Source organism: Opisthocomus hoazin, chromosome 7, assembly GCF_030867145.1.
Source record: "Opisthocomus hoazin isolate bOpiHoa1 chromosome 7, bOpiHoa1.hap1, whole genome shotgun sequence".
Classification (NCBI taxonomy): domain Eukaryota; kingdom Metazoa; phylum Chordata; class Aves; order Opisthocomiformes; family Opisthocomidae; genus Opisthocomus; species Opisthocomus hoazin.
In genome coordinates, this window is record NC_134420.1 from 12,355,042 (window position 1) to 12,372,893 (window position 17,852).

At 42.9% G+C, this 17,852-nt stretch overlaps 1 protein-coding gene across 15 annotated transcripts in view; it reads left to right on the forward strand.

Moving 5' to 3' along the window:
- GALNT18 (polypeptide N-acetylgalactosaminyltransferase 18) overlaps positions 1-17,852 on the forward strand; it is a 321,219-nt gene that overhangs the window by 197,915 nt on the left and 105,452 nt on the right. Inside the window, exon 11 of one of the 15 annotated variants that reach the window (XM_075427481.1) lies at positions 17,323-17,508. The exons of 13 other annotated variants lie outside the window; for them this stretch is intronic. In XM_075427481.1, the coding sequence (XP_075283596.1) occupies positions 17,323-17,328 (6 nt within the window). In that variant the 3' untranslated portion in view covers positions 17,329-17,508. Of the gene's footprint in view, positions 1-16,748; positions 16,768-17,322; positions 17,509-17,852 lie in introns of those variants that run through there. One more of the 15 variants, XM_075427482.1, reaches the window with a different exon arrangement.

Consider the following 17,852-nt stretch of genomic DNA (forward strand, 5'->3'; position numbering starts at 1 on the left):
TAAGGTGGTTTTAGTATCTTTGGTGTGCCAATGGTCAACCGTTTGGAAGGGGCTTCTAGTGTATGTCTTAGCCTGTCATATCAAGCCTCTTCTGCTCTGCAGTGCTGCTGCTTCTTAGAACAGCTGAACAAAACTGACTTCTGCAACTTTTATAATATCTAACACAGTAAATGCAGCATGGTAAAATAGTTAACAACAGCTGTTAAAATAGGTTCCTACTACATTATTCAGTGGTGGTAGAAATCATGTTGTTTTAATTGCATGAGAACAGTCCACAGTTGTTCTTGGCCAGAGACTACACTGGAGACAGCTGGGGGGTGTGAGGAAGCAGCCCTCCCTTCAGTGTGATGTTAGAGGGAAACAGGAAAATTGGGAGATGAGGTGAACTGGCAGTGAGGGAGAAAGTAAGAGGAGAGAAATGTAAAGGCAAGAAGGGAAGACAGAAGAATAGTAGTGGCAAACCAGTACAAAACATAAAGTTCATGTGAGATTGTGGAGTTTTTGTTGTTTTTTTTTTAAAGTGGTTCATGCAGAAAAGGGTAAAGGTAGTATTTTAATTCTTGAACTTGTTGAATTGAGGGAATTCTTTCCCTCAATTTGGAAATAACTGAATGGATATGGCTGCTTACGTATTTTTGTGTATGAAACTATGTAGTGTAAAAACATTTTGTATGCCTGTGAGGACTGAGGGAACTGATCACTTGGAATTGAAACTCCAACCATAGTGAAATGAAATAGCTGAAAAGCAATCATTCTTTTCCTAGAAGTAACATTAATTTTCTCATTTGGGAGCGTATAGCATTTACATACTCTTGGAGAAATGGTTTTGTTTTGAATAAGTTTTTTCTTTGTTTTGATAGGATGGCCTAGAATTAAAAGAATTACACATTTCTGAGATGCTTTTGAAGTCTATATTCTTGCCTAGTGTACAGGATCACTGCTGAAGGTGGGCATGAAAAAGGAAAATACTACTATAAGCTGAAACCAGTGATCTGGCTAAAGCAGGGATCTTGACATTCAGGTTTCAGGACCTGAGTTGAAGTTAAAAAGCAAGAATTCCAAAAGTGAATTGAATTCTTTTGAGTGCTATGAATATTTAGGACCAGAATGAATAACATTAAGAACTTGTGTTACTTTAAAACTTGGAGCCAAGAAGGCTCTAAGAAAACAAAGGTCTTTTTTAATTAGTGTTTGCTAATCCATAAGCATTTTTCTGACTGAGAAATGACTGCCTGTTTTATGCAGATAGATGCAGCAGAAGAGTCAAAGGTAACTTGGCCAGTGCCACAGATGACGTGTGTCTGAAAAAGCAAATAAAACCCCTAACCACAAAATATAACAGGAATAAAAGCAGTTGTCTGTAATATGCTGTATCTGTTCAATCATCAGTTCATCTAAGTAAAAGGGAAATGCTCATCTTGGAGAAAGGATACATGTTCTTTTAAAATAGCTCTACTATTGAATATTTTACAGTAGAGGTACTGGTGCAATTTCACATACATTACAAGATGTGCTGAAAAGATACAGAAGCATATGCTGACCTTTAATGGGAGGGAAGATTGCAAATGCTGATCACAAGTAATGTCAGAAGTGTACTCAGAAGTGCTATCAAAGATGTTCAGTAAGAAAGCTTTTGCCTAGTAAAGCAGGATTTCCATAAAGATAATAGAAGCTTCAACTGGCAAAAATTCTGATGTAGTTTGGCTAGACTTGATAAATTTAGCTTTCATCACATTATTGCAGAAAAGAATAATGCATCATGTCAGCAAAAAATAGTAGTAACCAAACTTGTAGAGTGCACAGATAAGTACTCTAGGGACCACAAAGAATAATAGTGCACAGAAACAATAGGATTAATAAATTAACACCTGTTTTCCTCAGTTGTACCATACAGCTCACAGATCTGGGTTTTTTTCAGTTTGTTGGGGGTTTTTTAAGAAAAAATGTTTAGTTGATATTGCTGTACATTACAGAAGGTTCTTCCCAGAATTTTTTTAAATAATTTATGAAGTATTTCCACTTCATGTTTTGTGTATCATGTTATTACCTTGCATGTTTTCTGCATTGCTTTAATTTTTGTACTAGCGTTTCAGCCCTTGGGTTGTCCTCTTCATTTTGAATTCTGTTGCCCCTCTATATGACTAAATCCTGCTTAAGAATCATTATCATCTTTCTTGGTTATCTTACCCACTGTTGATATGTCTGCTATTGATATTGGAGGGGAGGGACATATATCCGCTGTCTCTGTAGTTTGACTAGCAACTGTTTATTCAGCATTGTGTTAAATAGGTGAGGCTGATGCAGGAAAAGAGGGCAAGTGGAATATCAAAGGAGTTGGTTTTCAGGCTATTTAAAGTTAATGTCTTCTTTGGATTTCTTTGCATTGATAGGATTCAAATCATGGTTACTGAGCTTGTGATGGTCACTGTAAGAATTTTCCTCCCTAGTTCGCATTTTTAAGGCAATTTGCCTAGAATATCTGTAGTGAAAAAAATGTATTGAAAATGTAATTGAAACAAAGTGTAGTGAGCAAGTGCAGTGCCTAAGAATTATCAGAGCATTTCAAGCTCACGTGCAGTGTTTTAATTTAGAAGATATTAGAGTTGTTAGCCTGAATATTGTACAGTAGTTCAAAACTGCTCTTATCTTATGCACATACATTTTCAGGCAACTATTTTTTTCTTCTGTCAGAGTATGTAATTTTTTCTGTGGATAGTTTTGACCAAAAGGATTTCAAAAAGTTAAAACAAATTATTTGAAAATATGGAGGTGAAATATTGCTGAGCTTCTAGATGACAAACCTGACACTGGATTTTGGATTCAGATTCTGTGCTTTCCATGTTGAACACTAAGCTGACTAAAGGTAACACTGCCTTTTGTATTTGGTTCAGCTCAGGACTATAGGCTGACAATAGCCTATTACATACACCCAGTGAGTGGGTGCCAAAGGGCTTTGGAGCCAACGCCCCCAAAGTACACAGGCTGTTGTGGTTTTGAAGCTGCTGCTGACTTATGCAATGGTTGACTGCTACCCTGATCTGGAGCCTAAAGCTGGCCCACTCGGAGGTCTCACTCAAGCATTTGGCAAATTAGCACTACTTGTATGGAGTGATTAGTGATGTTTCCTCACCGTGGGTACTGGACGCACTGAAAGCAATACAGGACTACTGCAGAGGGACCAAACATCTTCAGAAAGGAATGTGGCTTGTAGTTTAGCATCAGTGACATGGTACTCACTGGCTTGAGGCCATCGGGCCATGTTGCTAATGAGGGGGGTTGCTTCGGCAGGGGGGTTGGACTAGATGACCCACAGAGGTCCCTTCCAACCCCTAACATTCTGTGATTCTGTGAAGCTGTAAACACCTCGTGACCCCTTCAGCAGAGAAGTGCAGGCCTTGAGACAGCACGCCTGTGCTGCGCTGCTGGGTGCTGGAACCCGGCTGGGCCCTGCAGACACCCCGCCGCTGGGAGCTCCCCACTGGGTCATTGCTGTGTCCTGCCTTCCCCAGGGTGGAGCTGGCTTTACTCCACCTACACATGTGCTTCTCACGTCTGGACAGAATGATGCTTCTGAGGTCTTGTTTGTACTAGAGCATTGATCTTAGAGGTCTTTTCCAACCTATGATTCTGTGATTGCTGTCAACAGTACAGCAGGTGAGAACTGCTAGAAGCCATACCTCCTGTCCACACCTGAAAGTGGTAGGTGTCTTTGGCCTTGAACATGATGTGACTGGTGAGAAGTGTGCTCCATCGTATCTGGTTATCTGGTAATCATTTCAGTGGTACTTCACAAGTGTCCATGTGGGTGTTTTTTCTCTTAACAAAATTGTATGAAGTGGCTATCCTGAGGCCACATACTCACAGTAACCTGGTATTCCATACGCTACTTTAGTGTTGAGTTGAAATATATTTTAAAAGTGAAATTAACTTCCCATTTTCTATTAACAATCTTCCTCTGCCAGGTGGAATAGGTGTAAAAATTTCCACAGTTCTGTTGATTTTAATCTCAAAAAATATAGTACAATCAAAAAGAAGGACAAGGCTTTCCTTTGCTAAGTTGAAAATGTTTTTAATTATTACTTTTGTAGAAATAAAACAGCTGTGTTGGTTACCTGCGGTATCTCATAATCTAATACTATTTCAGCATTTCACATTTTGTAAGTGTATTAATTTGAAGTAGATCAGAGTTGCATATTATGTAGCAATTATTGGATTTGTCTGTATTTTAAAGATGTTTCTTCTCATTGCAAATTGGCATTTCAATCAGCAGTTTTTAAAATCAACTGTCGCTTGCAATGTAAATTCGGCATAAAACCAACGTAGTTATTGGAACACATGTATAGCACTTGGAGATTGATGTAGTAATTGTGGGGCAGTTGTCAATTTAAATATTCTTTTGATTGATGTTATACTATCTCTTTTGTTACTTCATCGGCGTTAAACTTCTGAAGGTCAGATTTTTGTTTCTCAAATTCCTGACAATAGATGATTAACTCTTAGAGAACGTAGTTAATACAGCAGATGGGAGATTCACTTTACAATTTCTTTAGTTTTATTGATAATTTTATTATGCCATTCCATTAATTGAAGTCATCCACTGGCTCATTTAGAATTCATGGACCAAATTTGGTCCCCATGAAGGCATATTTAACTCCCTCTGTAATTATACAAACCGTATTACTTTCACAGCAGTCATTCAAATTCTAATCAGCACTTCATTTTCAGCTTAGTTTCTCTCTAGTGTTGTTCAGCACTTGCAGAATAGGGTTATTTGCAGAAATGTTTGTGGAATGATTGTATCCACAGTGTGTCTCTGTGAACAAGGGATTTTTTTTCTCCTGTTCATTAACCATCATTTGTCCAATCAGGAAGCAGAGAGAATATCAGAAATTACTTGTTCACATGAAGTCTTGACTCTGACAAAAAATCTGCATTGATTTGTAAACCAAGAAAAGAGCCATGTTTGCCAGGTAATTTATTTAAATTCAGCAATCAAACTAGCTCTTAAGCATGAGTTGAGTCCAATCTAAACCTGATTATATTTACACCGTAGAAGTATTTTCCCCGAAAGAAAACACTAGAGACTTTAACTTAGCATTATTTGAATAACCAATGGCTAGCAATTAAAGCCTGTTGAATACAGATAAGGAATAAAGTGTATATTCATATCAGAGCAGATGACTAGCCATAAGAGGCAGTAACTATTGAAGTCATCAAAGCTGATACATTTCTGGAAACTATAACTTAATGCGATACAAGTTATTGGACTTAGAGGTAAGCAGGTGCAAGTGTAAAGCCGGTGGCATATGGAAGATCAAAGTAAAAGCAACTAATGGTCCTCTGTGGCTCTTAAATCTTGTCAACTCGGTGGCAATCACAGCTAGTATTCTTTGAATTTTGATTCAGTGTTAAATGTACAGAAATGACACTGACGGCTGGTACAATAGATGAACAATGGTATGCCTTTAAAGAGATTGGGTTTTTTGAGTGTGTTTTTGTAGCATAAAGAACTGTATAGCTTTAAAAATAGTTGCTTAAAAATTTCTTCAATCGTTGCCTTCCTTTCTTCTTTTTTCTTTTAAAGTGTGATTAAAGAAATTATACTCTGCTATGCCAAGCCTTTCTGCTCAGCTGGCTATCCATAAAAGTTTAGAGCAATCAAGTGAAAAAGCTGATGAATGCATTTAAGTCATTCAGATGTTACTACAATATTAACTTTGTATTTGTTTAGCAGGGAACTGTGCTGATTGCGAACATTGGAGCTTTGTTGATCTTGCTATGTTAAACATGTAGAGATGTATTCAGCATGCATATTCCATTAAGCATTTATTTTTAGTGCTTTCGAACTCTGAAATTAGCCTTAAAATTGTAAGGTCTGCATTGACTGACTCGCTAATGACATCAGTTTGGGAAGGAAAAAATATCAGTACAGTTTATGAACTCATAAGTTTTGTTAAAATAACATGATATTTAAATTAAAAAATGGAGAAAACTGAGATAGGTTCCCACATTAAACCTGGAACTTCTATAGATCATGCTGCTTTACATTTGGAATGGAAGTCTGTGACCAAAGGGCAGGGACAGAACTTGGTATGTAAGAAGGAGATCATGCCAATGATGGTAAATCAGAGCTATGAATTTCAGGTCAGTTTGGGGTTTTAGTCAGATCTTCTATTTTATATTAACACATAACAAATCCATACATTTTTCATTTGTCCTCAGATGTGTTCACATGAGGAAATCTCCCATTGTTGAAATAGAAATTATCAAATACCACTGCATGAGTGTAGCACAATGTAATGAAAAGGTTTCCTTTGTTACAATGTGGCTGCACAGTGTTTTCACAATATGATCATATAGTTGGTACCAACTGACTCCAAAATGTTGTGCGATGTCAGCATTGTGTAGGCATCGTATAATTACTTAATGTTGCTGGATAGAATTATGACAATGACTGACTAATCATGTTTTTATTTATTTGTGTCAAATGTAGCCATGACACTAAGTCCTTTCACCTTTTGCATTGATTTAAACATCTCATCAAGTTTAACCTCTTTCTTGTTAGTAACTATGAATTTGGGGTTTTTTAAGAATTTCTGAATTAATCAGACTGCTTTTTTCCCAGATTGCATTTTTTAATTCAATATGATAAGTAACAGGAGTAATTGTAAGTGTTTGCATAACGACGGACTGTGAGAATTGGGACCTTCTTGAGCACTCAAGGCAAATTTAAATATGAACTGTCAAGTGAGCTAAATGTTATTCTTCCAGATGTGTGACGTATATGGTTAATAGCCTGAAGTACCTAATTTCCCATTTTCAACAGGAGCTATCCTGAATAATTATGGATAAATGCCCATTTCTGGCTTCCAATTATATTTTTAATACCCTATCTAGCTTCTTTTCAAATAAAGTTAAATCTGCCCACTATAGACTCCATTCATAACTGTACATAAATAATTTGAAGGAATATTCTAATGTGAGAAATACTACCTGAGATGATAACTCTGTAGTTATGGTCACTAAGAGGAAAAAAACAACACCTAACAAGAACTGTGGCAGATTTCGTCTTTATTTCTCTTTGACTTCCTTGGCTCTCTTCAAACTCCAAAAAATCAATGCCGGTTAACTTTTTTAAGCAGACAGTACCTCTTAGGATTCTTCCTGTCCCTCCAACTTTGTTGCTCTCCAATTGTTTGTGCTGTTAGGAGACTATTTTCCAGAATCACAGAATGGTTGAGGTGAGAAGGCACCGCTGGAGATCATTTAGTCCAACCCCTCTGCTCAAGCAAGGTCAGCTAGAGCAAATTGCCATCTCGTTATACTTTCTTTTCCTATTCTGTCCGTAAAAAGCAGAGGAAACCTAGCTCATCTTGGTCAAGTGAAGTGTCTCCTGTATGGGCAAATATAAGTGACTTTGAAATAAATCTGTCTCTTCCTGAATTTGCAAACTCCAAGCCAAGGATGGCGTCTGGCCAGGGCTGAAGAAAAGTTCCTATCAGGAAAAGAGTTCCATGGCCTCAGGTAACCATCACTGCCCCAAAAGACTAAAGTTGCCCAAGAACTGAGATGGATGTAAAAGAAACATTAATATTTCTGACACCTGTTCTTAGCTCATTAAAGTGAGCAAGCCAAGCATTAAGGATATAACATAACTTTAACCAAATGGAGTAATCCATAAAACTTTTTCATCTTCAGTACAAAACAGTAGCAGCTGTGATTCAGTAGTGTACACAACAATCAGGAGGAAGCCTCCCAGCTGATAGTGAAGTGAGTTGTACTTTAGCCTAAACAGGGCAATGACTAAAGCTCTAATTCCAGTAGGGCTGGCCCAAGGATTTCAGTCAATGCCTAATTAAATGGTGTCTGGCTAACACCCATGAAACGTGGATCGGGCTTGAAATGGAGAGCAGCTTCAGACAAGTCAGAGAGATACTTTGTGCAACCAGGAGACCAAATCCAGTGCCCCATGTGCAGTAGAGAAAGTAAGGTCAGTAACAGTTTTTATAAGAAAGGGCAGATCACTTCATGTACAAATTTTGAGATAATGAAATCTGAGGAAGTTTGAGTTCACTAGTACTAAATTGATCACTGAGGGAAGAAAGCATCAAAGTAATGTAAATAAAGAGCAGTACTCCTGTGAACAGAAAACATTTTGTATCACAAGTGCAAATGGATGCAAGTCATCTAAGAAATGCTAATTAGTTAAAAGGATTCCCTTGCAAAAACAAGCTTTGTGCAGGAGATTCAGGAATAGTTATGAAGAGATGCTTAGGGAGAGATGTCAGATTTGACCTATCCCACTCAAAGGTAAGAACAGCTAAGTGAAAGAGCTGCATTAATGTATTTGAAAAGGCTGCATAGGAGCAGTTCTGTATGTATGAAGTTCTCATCTTACCAAATGGAAGAACTTTTTCTCCAGGTTTGTAAACTAAGAACTGGAAAGCTGGATCAGTGATGGGAACACATTGCTTTCACTTCCCTTTGATGTGAAAATGGATGGACCACATGGACTCAGATTATTTTTCTTCCCTGTCTTCAAAACATTTTTCTTCCATTCAATGATTACAAGCACAAAATGATAATCAGTCTCTACAGTCAGATCTTAACAGGTCAGACTGCGCTCAACACCATATTGGTATCAGGTACATTAGTCTGATTCAGCTTCTCAGATGAGGATGTAGCCTGTCACCTCAGCTTCCTATTCATTTCCCAAGTTATTCTTTGAATGTTGCAGGAATAAAATTTTCTGGTACCTGCTTTTACAGGCGATGCTGTTTAGTTAGCAGGGAAAGGCTCTGTTGGCTTGAAGCAGACCATGAGATTTCATCTGGAATTTCTGAGAAGCTGCTAGTGTAATTTTTAACTCTCCAAGTTTCTTTCCTACTGTGAACCTGAGAAGTGTAAGTCACAGAGTGAGTTGTACTGGTTCAATGGATTACACTAGCTTTGTGGTCATGACAGCTGAGCTGTGGAAAGGACAGGATGCGAGTATTGAATTGTCTCTTACATGAGCTTCTGCAGAGGCTACCTGGGCCTTGGAGCCGAGTGTCTAGGAATTGAGAGGGTCACTCCCCTGCTTCCCGACAGTTTGGCACGGGGCCATGGTTCAGGACTGCAGCGGTGTGTCTCCCCTTGGCAGTGTCTTAGCACGGCTCTTCCTCTGTCGCAGGCATGGGCCTACTCCTGGGAAGGAGAGGAGAAGCAGGGAGGGAACAGTTAATTCCCAAACCCCTGTTTCCCTGGTGCACACCCCTGCCACCCCTGCACTCCTAGGGAGGATCTGGTCCTAGAGGGCCTGTGTGGGGACACATATTTGCACTCTGGGGAGAACCAACTGTGCAAAATAGTACAAATCACTACATAGTTTATTTTACAATAGATAATTGTAATAATCCTTCTTAATGTTTTTATTCATGTGCAAATTAGGAAGCTGCTAACAGTAGTAATTGTTGTTTAAGAACAATCGAAAGGATGTTGTAAAATGAATTTACTTAAAAGAGTCCTAAAGGAACTGTATATTTATATTGTGAATATTCAATTCCTTTTAATTATGAGTGACTGATGTGCCTAATTTTTGTATTAAATCTAAATAGCAAGACAGAGGGCTTTGTCTTTTTTTCAGTTGTGTGTCCTGCAGATACAGACTACACTAGTTCACTAGTTGTAGGATAATCTACTTCAGATAATAAAATAAAGGCTCCTAAGACAGGCAGAAAACGCGGGGGAAAACCTGTGACATAATCTGCCTTTCATGACAAAGGCGGCTTACCCTCCAAGCCTAGTGATACCTCGGCAGCCTGAAGCTTCGCATAGCTATTTTAGCTATTCATTGTTGTACTTCAAGGTCATTTAAACAACCTGGTTTTAGAGTTCTTGGTTTTACTTTGCTGCCTCATCCACCTGATAAGCTGTTACTGAGAAAAGCTGAGCCTCTTCTACTTGCCCTGTGGGTACCTGAGGCCTGAGTTTATATGCGAGCCTTCACAGTATGAATGAAGGCCCCAGAAATCAAGCCCTAATGAAAGAAAACAGGAGGGGAGGTACTATTTGCACAGTCAATCAGTGTGCCTTTGCATACCACAGTATTTAACATTTCATTTCTTGCCAACGTTTACAGCCTGATTTGTGCAAGGGGCACAATAAGAAGTTGGCAGTATTCTTTGTCATAAGAGAAATGAAGCTCACTTGGCCAAGCACAATAAGACTTCCCAGACAGTTAGGACAGTTGAATTTTCATTAATGTCCTGTTTGATGTGAAAGCAATTTTCTGCTTTTTAAACAACTTTATTTGTTTTTTCCTAGTCTCTATAGAAAGTCTTTTTAAAACTTAAGTGTTCATGGTAAGAGATCTTGGTGTGTGGTTTATTCTAATGTCCTTCCTCATTTCCATCTTTCCTTTAAAAACTGTCATTAGCACTAAAAGTAAATTCAGTGATGAAAATGTATCAGGTGATGCTTTTCGTTGCCCTTTTCTTGGGGACCAGAAGAAAGGAAGAATCTCTGGGATGCAAGCACAGAATTCCAGCCTGAGACACATTTCAATTTTATTTGCAGAGGTTTGTGAACTTTGCAGTTTATTCACGAACACAGGCAGGATCGAAGCTACAGTTTTTGCATGAGGTTGTAGTATACAGACTCTTCATTTAAATTGTACATGCTGACTTCTTTCTTTGAGTGTCATTTGCTGTCATCCTGCAAACAGTGCAGCCACTACTTCAAGATATTTGGTGGGCAGGAAAAGTGCCATTTCTATTAAGGTATATATAGTTCTGCACTTCCCTTGGAAGGCTTAAAAATGTTTCAGGAAAGCCATTTGCTTTTATGATACAGTTCGGTTTGATAAAATTTCATGAGCTTCTGTCAGTCTCTACAGAGAGACCTACAATGAAGACAGAAACAAATCAGTTGAAGTGATAGACTTTATCACTTGAAATACATCCTCTACAGTGTCCTGGGTTCGACCAGGACGGGGTTAATTTTCACCAGAAGCCAGGAAGGGACACAGCCGGAGGGCTGACCCAACCTGGCCAAACACAGTAGGGTAGTTCATACCATGTGCCATCATGCTGGGTTCTGGTTGGGGCGAGCTGGGTGGCGCGAAGGCACTCGCGGCTGTGGAGCGCATGCGGCAGCAGGCGGTGAGAGCGGCTCTGTGCGTTCTGCTGTTTGTGTTATTACTGTTGTATTGTTATTATCCATATTGGTGTTGTTACTGTTCCCTTTGTTTGCTGTTCAGTTAAACTGCCCTTATACCGACCCACCAGTTTTTGCCTGTTTCTTTCCATTCTCTTCCCCAACCCAGCGGGGGGAGGGGCGGCCACATGGTTCTTTTGTTGCCGGCCATGGCCAAACTATAACATTAAATTTGGCGCCCAAGTGTGGGGCAGGGATAATGGCAGGGCTGAGCAGAGTGTGTTAAAACAGCTTTCTTAGATTTTGTTATACGCATTTATTTTGTTAGTTAAACAGTCACCGGTAAAAAACGTTGCGGACTTTGATCAAGTGGCTGTGGTATGTGAACCCATACCTACTGTACCTGTTCCCTGTGGTCATGTTCATGACCACGGGGAAAAGGATCAGGGTGACGATTTTGCTGTACTGTATAATATCAACTTCTGACATGATAACGTCACTGGGCATGAAATCAGGCTTGTATTTGCATGCGGCACTGCGGTCATTTCCATACCTCGGATCCAATCTCTTAGAATTTATTAATAATCGAACCCACTCTGTGGGGAAAACCGGAGGGGATACCTTCCCCCACTCTTTCACCCCTCCTCTCTCCTTCAGGCTGGTCTTAACAACTTTTGAGGATTTCGAGTAACCGTGGAATGCTCAGGCCAGCATGTTTCTATTGTTCTGCCTCCTGAATGGGTTTCAGGTCTTGTTTGGGGTTAAACAAGTAGTTAACAACATCCTGCAGAGAACTGCCCCGGGGCTGGACAGCTCTGAGTGGCTGGGTGTGTGGGACACCATGGGCAGGTGCCTAGGGCAGTGGGCACCCCCGGTGTTTTTGAAACTCACCCCCGAACAAGTGCAGAATCCGGACAAACTAGTAAAATATCTGCAAAAAGTGTGCCGCCACCCTGGGAACCCCAGAGAGACACAAATCAGTGCAACATGCTGGGGTCTGGCCCACGCCTACCGAGCTGCCCTGTTCAACACTATTCAGTGCCCTAAAGGGGAAGGGGGGGGAAACAAAGCTGCAGGCACTGCAACTAGCGCTACCCCCCCAGCCGGCCCTGCAGCCCCTCCAGCCCAGCAGGCAGTCACAGCCCCCCCCCGACCGGCAGTGTGGCTGCCACTGCCATGGCTGCAGGGGCTGCCCCGGCTTCCCCGGCAGGCACGGCGACTACTCCAGCTCCGGCAGCAGGCACTGCGGCTGAGCCAAAAAAACAACTCATGCCACTAGCAGTCGCCCCTGTGCACAAAAAGAAAGATGCAAAGAAATCAGATCGCCCCAGGAAGGATGACAGTGATCCAGGGTCATCACAGGAGATAGAGACAGAGATCATCACCCGGTCCCTGTCCCTGAGCGAGCTGCGAGACATGCGGAAAGATTTCAGCTGCCACCCAGGCAAGCACATTGTCACCTGGCTGCTGCAGTGCTGGGATAATGGGGCCAGCAGCTTGGAGTTAGAGGGCAAGGAAGCCAAGCAGCTGGGATCCCTGGCCAGGGAAGGGGGCATTGACAAGGCCATTGGAAAAAAGGAACAAGTCCTCAGCCTCTGGAAGAGACTTCTGTCAGGCGTGAGGGAGAGATACCCCTTCAGTGACGATTTTGTATGCTATCCTGGCAAGTGGACCAATATGGAAAGGGGTATTCAGTACCTGAGGGAATTAGCTGTGCGGGAGCTGGTTTACTGTGACACAGACGATGAGCAGGTACCCACAGACCCAGATGAGCTCCAGTGCACACGACACATGTGGAGGAAGTTTGTGCGGAGTGCACCATCTTCATATGCCAACACACTGGCAGTAGTAGACTGGAGAGGTGAAGACGCACCAACAGTGGATGAGGTGGCTGTCCGACTCCAGAAATATGAAGAAAGCCTCTCTTCCTCCCTCATCTCAGCCGTGGAGAAATTGTCCCAGAAGGTCCAGCAACTCAAAGAGAGCATGTCCTACTCCCCACCTGTGCAGGCCAGCATCTCAGCTATTAGGGGCAAGCGTTTCTCTGCTCAGCAGAGAGGATACAGAGGCTACACACCACGGGGCACCCTGTGGTTTTACCTGCATGACCACGGAGAGGACATGAGGAAGTGGGATGGAAAACCTACCTTAACCCTAGAGGCACAAGTGCGTGAGCAGCAAGGTAAAACAATCACGAAAGGGGATTCTGCTAGGTAAAATGCCGCTCCAGTTTCCAGTGGTCAGCTCTCCAGACCAGGTAGACAGTTTGATCTTGATTCCGATCCTCTGGAAGGCACCTCCAAGTCATTTTTACAGCAGGTGAGCAGCAAATTCTCTGACCAGGAATAGAGGGGCCCTGCCTCCAGCCAGGTGGAGGAAAGGGACAACCACGTTTATTGGACGGTGTGGATTCAATGGCTTGGCACGTCAGATCCACAAGAATATAAAGCTCTAGTGGACACTGGTGCACAGTGTACTTTAATGCCATCAGATTTCAAAGGGCCAGAGTCCACTTGTATTTCTGGAGTGACAGGGGGGTCCCAAGAGCTGAGTGTATTGGAGGCTGAAGTGAGCCTCACTGGGCAGGACTGGCAGAAGCACCCCATTGTGACTGGCCCTCAGGCTCCGTGCATCCTTGGTGTAGACTGTCTTAGGAGAGGGTATTTCAAGGACCCAAAAGGATATCGGTGGGCTTTTGGCATAGCTGCTTTGCAGACAGAACAAATTAAACAGCTGTCCATTTTGCCTGGTCTCTTGGAGGATCCTTCCGTTGTGGGGTTGCTGAGGGTTGAAGAACAACAGGTGCCAACTGGTACCACAGCAGTGCACCAGCGACCATATCACACTAACTGAGGCTCCCTTATCCCCATTCATCAGCTGATCCACCAGCTGGAGAGTCGAGGAGTGATCAGCAAAACTCGTTCACCCTTTAATAGTCCCATATGGCCAGTGAGAAAATCTACTGGAGAGTGGAGACTGACAATAGACTACCGTGGCCTGGATGAAGTCACACCACCGCTGAGTGCTGCCGTGCCAGACATGCTAGAACTTCAATATCAGCTGGAGTCAAAGGCAGCCAAGTGGTATGCTACAACTGACATTGCTAATGCTTTCTTCTCCATTCCTTTGGCAGCAGAGTGCAGGCCACAATTTGCTTTCACCTGGAGGGGCATCCAGCACACCTGCAATCAACTGCCCCAGGGGTGGAAACACAGTCCCACCATTTGCCATGGGCTGATCCAGACTGCACTGGAAAAGGGTGAAGCTCCAGAACATCTGCAGTACATCGATGACGTCATTGTATGGGGTGACACAGCGGAGGAGGTTTTCGAGAAAGGGGAGAAAATAGTTCAGATCCTTCTGAAAGCCGCTTTCGCCATTAAGCAAAGTATAGTCAAGGGACCTGCACAGGAGATCCAGTTTTTAGGAATAAAATGGCAGGATGGGCGCCATCAAATCCCAATGGATGTCATCAACAAAATAGCAGCTATGTCCCCACCAACCAGCAAAAAGGAAGCACAGGCCTTTCTGGGTGTTGTGGGTTTTTGGAGGATGCACATCCCAAATTACAGCCAAATTGTAAGTCCTCTGTACCACGTGACCTGGAAGAAGAACGATTTTGAATGGGGCCCTGAGCAATGACAGGCATTTGAACAAACTAAAGAGGAGATAGTTCATGCCATAGCCCTTGGTCCAGTCCGGTCAGGGCAAGATGTTAAAAACGTGCTCTACACCGCAGCTGGGGAGAATGGCCTAACCTGGAGTCTCTGGCAGAAAGCACCAGGGGAGACATGAGGTCGACCCCTGGGGTTTTGGAGCCGGGGATACAAAGGATCGGAGGCCCGCTATACTCACACTGAAAAAGAGATTGTGGCAGCACATGAAGGCATTCGAGCTACTTCAGAAGTGGTCGGCACTGAAGCACAGCTCCTCCTAGCACCACGATTGCCTGTCCTGGGCTGGATGTTCAAAGAGCGGGTCCCCCTCTACGCATCATGCCACCGATGCTATGTGGAGTAAGTGGGTCATGCTGATCACACAGCGGGCCTGATTGGGGAACCCCAGTCGTCCAGGAATTCTGGAGGTAATCATGGACTGACCAGAAGGCAAAGATTTTGGAGCATCGCCAGAGGAGGAGGTGACACGTGCTGAAGAGGCCCCGCTGTATAACCAGCTGCCAGAAGATAAGAAACAGTATGCCCTGTTCACGGATGGGTCCTGTTGTATTGTGGGGAAGCAGCGGAGGTGGAAGGCTGCTGTATGGAGCCCTGCACAACAAGTCACGGAAACTGCCGAGGGAGAAGGTGAGTCCAGCCAGTTTGCAGAGGTGAAAGCCATCCAGCTGGCTTTAGACATTGCCAGTCAAGAGAAGTGGCCAGTACTCTATCTTTACACTGACTCTTGGATGGTGGCCGATGCCTTGTGGGGGTGCAGCAATGGAAGAAGAACAACTGGCAGCACAGAGGCAAACCTATCTGGGCTGCCCCATTGTGGCAAGATATTGCTGCCCGGCTGGAGCGGTTGGCTGTAAAAGTCCGTCACGTGGACGCCCACATCCCTAAGAGTCGGGCCACTGAGGAACATCAAAACAACCACCAGGTAGATCAGGCTGCCAAGATTGAAGTGGCTCAGGTGGATCTGGACTGGCAACATAAGGGTGAACTGTTTATAGCTTGGTGGGCCCATGACACCTCAGGCCACCAAGGAAGAGATGCGACATACTGATGGGCTCGTGACCGAGGGGTGGACTTGACTGTGGACACCATTGCACAGGTTATCCATGAATGTGAGACATGCGCTGCAATCAAGCAAGCCAAGCGGATAAAGCCTCAGTGGCATGGAGGACGATGGCTGAAATATAAATACAGGGAGGCTTGGCAGATTGACTACATCACACTGCCACAAACCCGCCAAGGCAAGCGCTATGTGCTCACAATGGTGGAGGCCACCACCGGATGGCTGGAAACCTACCCTGTGCCCCATGCCACTGCCCAGAATACTATCCTGGGCCTGGAAAAATGAGTCCTGTGGTGACATGGCACCCCCGAAAGAATTGAGTCGGACAACGGGACTCATTTTCCTAACAGCCTCATAGACACCTGGGCCAAAGAACATGGTATTGAGTGGGTGTATCACATTCCCTACCATGCACCAGCCTCTGGGAAGATTGAACAGTACAATGGGCTGCTAAAAACCACTTTGAGAGCAGTGGGGGGTGGGACTGTCAAAAACTGGTGTACTCATTTAGCAAAGGCCACCTGGTTGGTTGACACCAGAGGATCCACCAACCGGGCTGATCCTGCCCAATCAAAACCTCAGCGCCCCATAGAAGGGGATAAAGTCCCTGTAGTGCACATGCGGAACATGTTAGGGAAGACAGTGTGGGTTAGTCCTGCCTCGGGCAAAGGCAGGCCCATCCGGGGGATTGCTTTTGCTCAAGGACCTGGGTGTACCTGGTGGGTAATGCAAAAGGATGGGGAAGTCCGATGTGTACCTCATAGGGATTTGATTTTGGGCAAGAATAGTCAATAAAATAAATTGCATAGAGTTAATTGCTAAATAACCCTGTCACTGTCTGTTATCACTGTTACAATTGTTATATGTTATATCAGTAGTACTTTAGTAAGAATCACCTGGATTAAAGGAGGATGGATTTTGATGAAACCTAGCAGAGCACAGCGATGATGGAACTGGACCTGGTTTTTCAACAACTGGCGCCCAGCAACTTCATCAAGATCGACATGATCTGGAGTGCACGCAGCAGCGGGCAGTGAGAGCGGCTCTGTGCGTTCTGCTGTTTGTGTTGTTACTGTTGTATTGTTATTATCCATATTGTTGTTGTTGCTGTTCCTTTTGTTTCCTGTTCAGTTAAACTGCCCTTATCCCAACCCACCAGTTTTTGCCTTTTTCTTTCCGTTCTCCTCCGCACCTCAGTGGGGGGAGAGGCGGCAGAGCAGCCGTGTGGCCCTTTTGTTGCCGGCCACAGCCAAACTATTACATACAGCTAAGGAATAATGATTTTACTTTTTGCAAGTGTTAATTAAGAATTTGCTTTAATTTTGCTGCTGTCCATTTAAAATATCAGAAATTCTGTTCTTCATCTATATGCACTTGACTTAGTTTAAGAGAGGAAATACCACTGAACATGTCAGGGAAGACTGAGTAACTTTCCTTGTGTCTCCACAGGACTAAGAGCTGCACCAATCTGCTCCTCTCACCCCTATCCACTGAATAACGATGCCAAAGGCCCTCATCTGTTAAAGCAATTAGCGCAATGTTAAAGTGAAGTGTAGACGACGATTTGAGCTTTTATAAAAAGAGAATAGCTCAACTGTCAGTGACAGAAATGACCAACAAAAAATGGTACAGGTGCTCTCTGCTCTTTCTTTCCTTTGTTGGCTATCAATCATGTCTGCATCACCAGTATTCAAACTAACTCATCCTCCATTAACATTACTGTTATGAAGTTGGCTGTTAAATAACATAAGTCATTTAAAGAAAAGGAAATCACAGCATAGACATCAGATGTCTGAAATTTTATTTGTATTATGACAAAGTGCCACTGGTGCACATACTACACGTATGGCTACTAAACCTGGAAGAGATTTTATTTGTTATAGAGTAGTTTTTTAAAAATAATGCTACTGAGCATGAAGGTAGGCCATATATATATTATTTGCCTGTTCTGTAATTAGAAACTGTATATGGCATGAAAA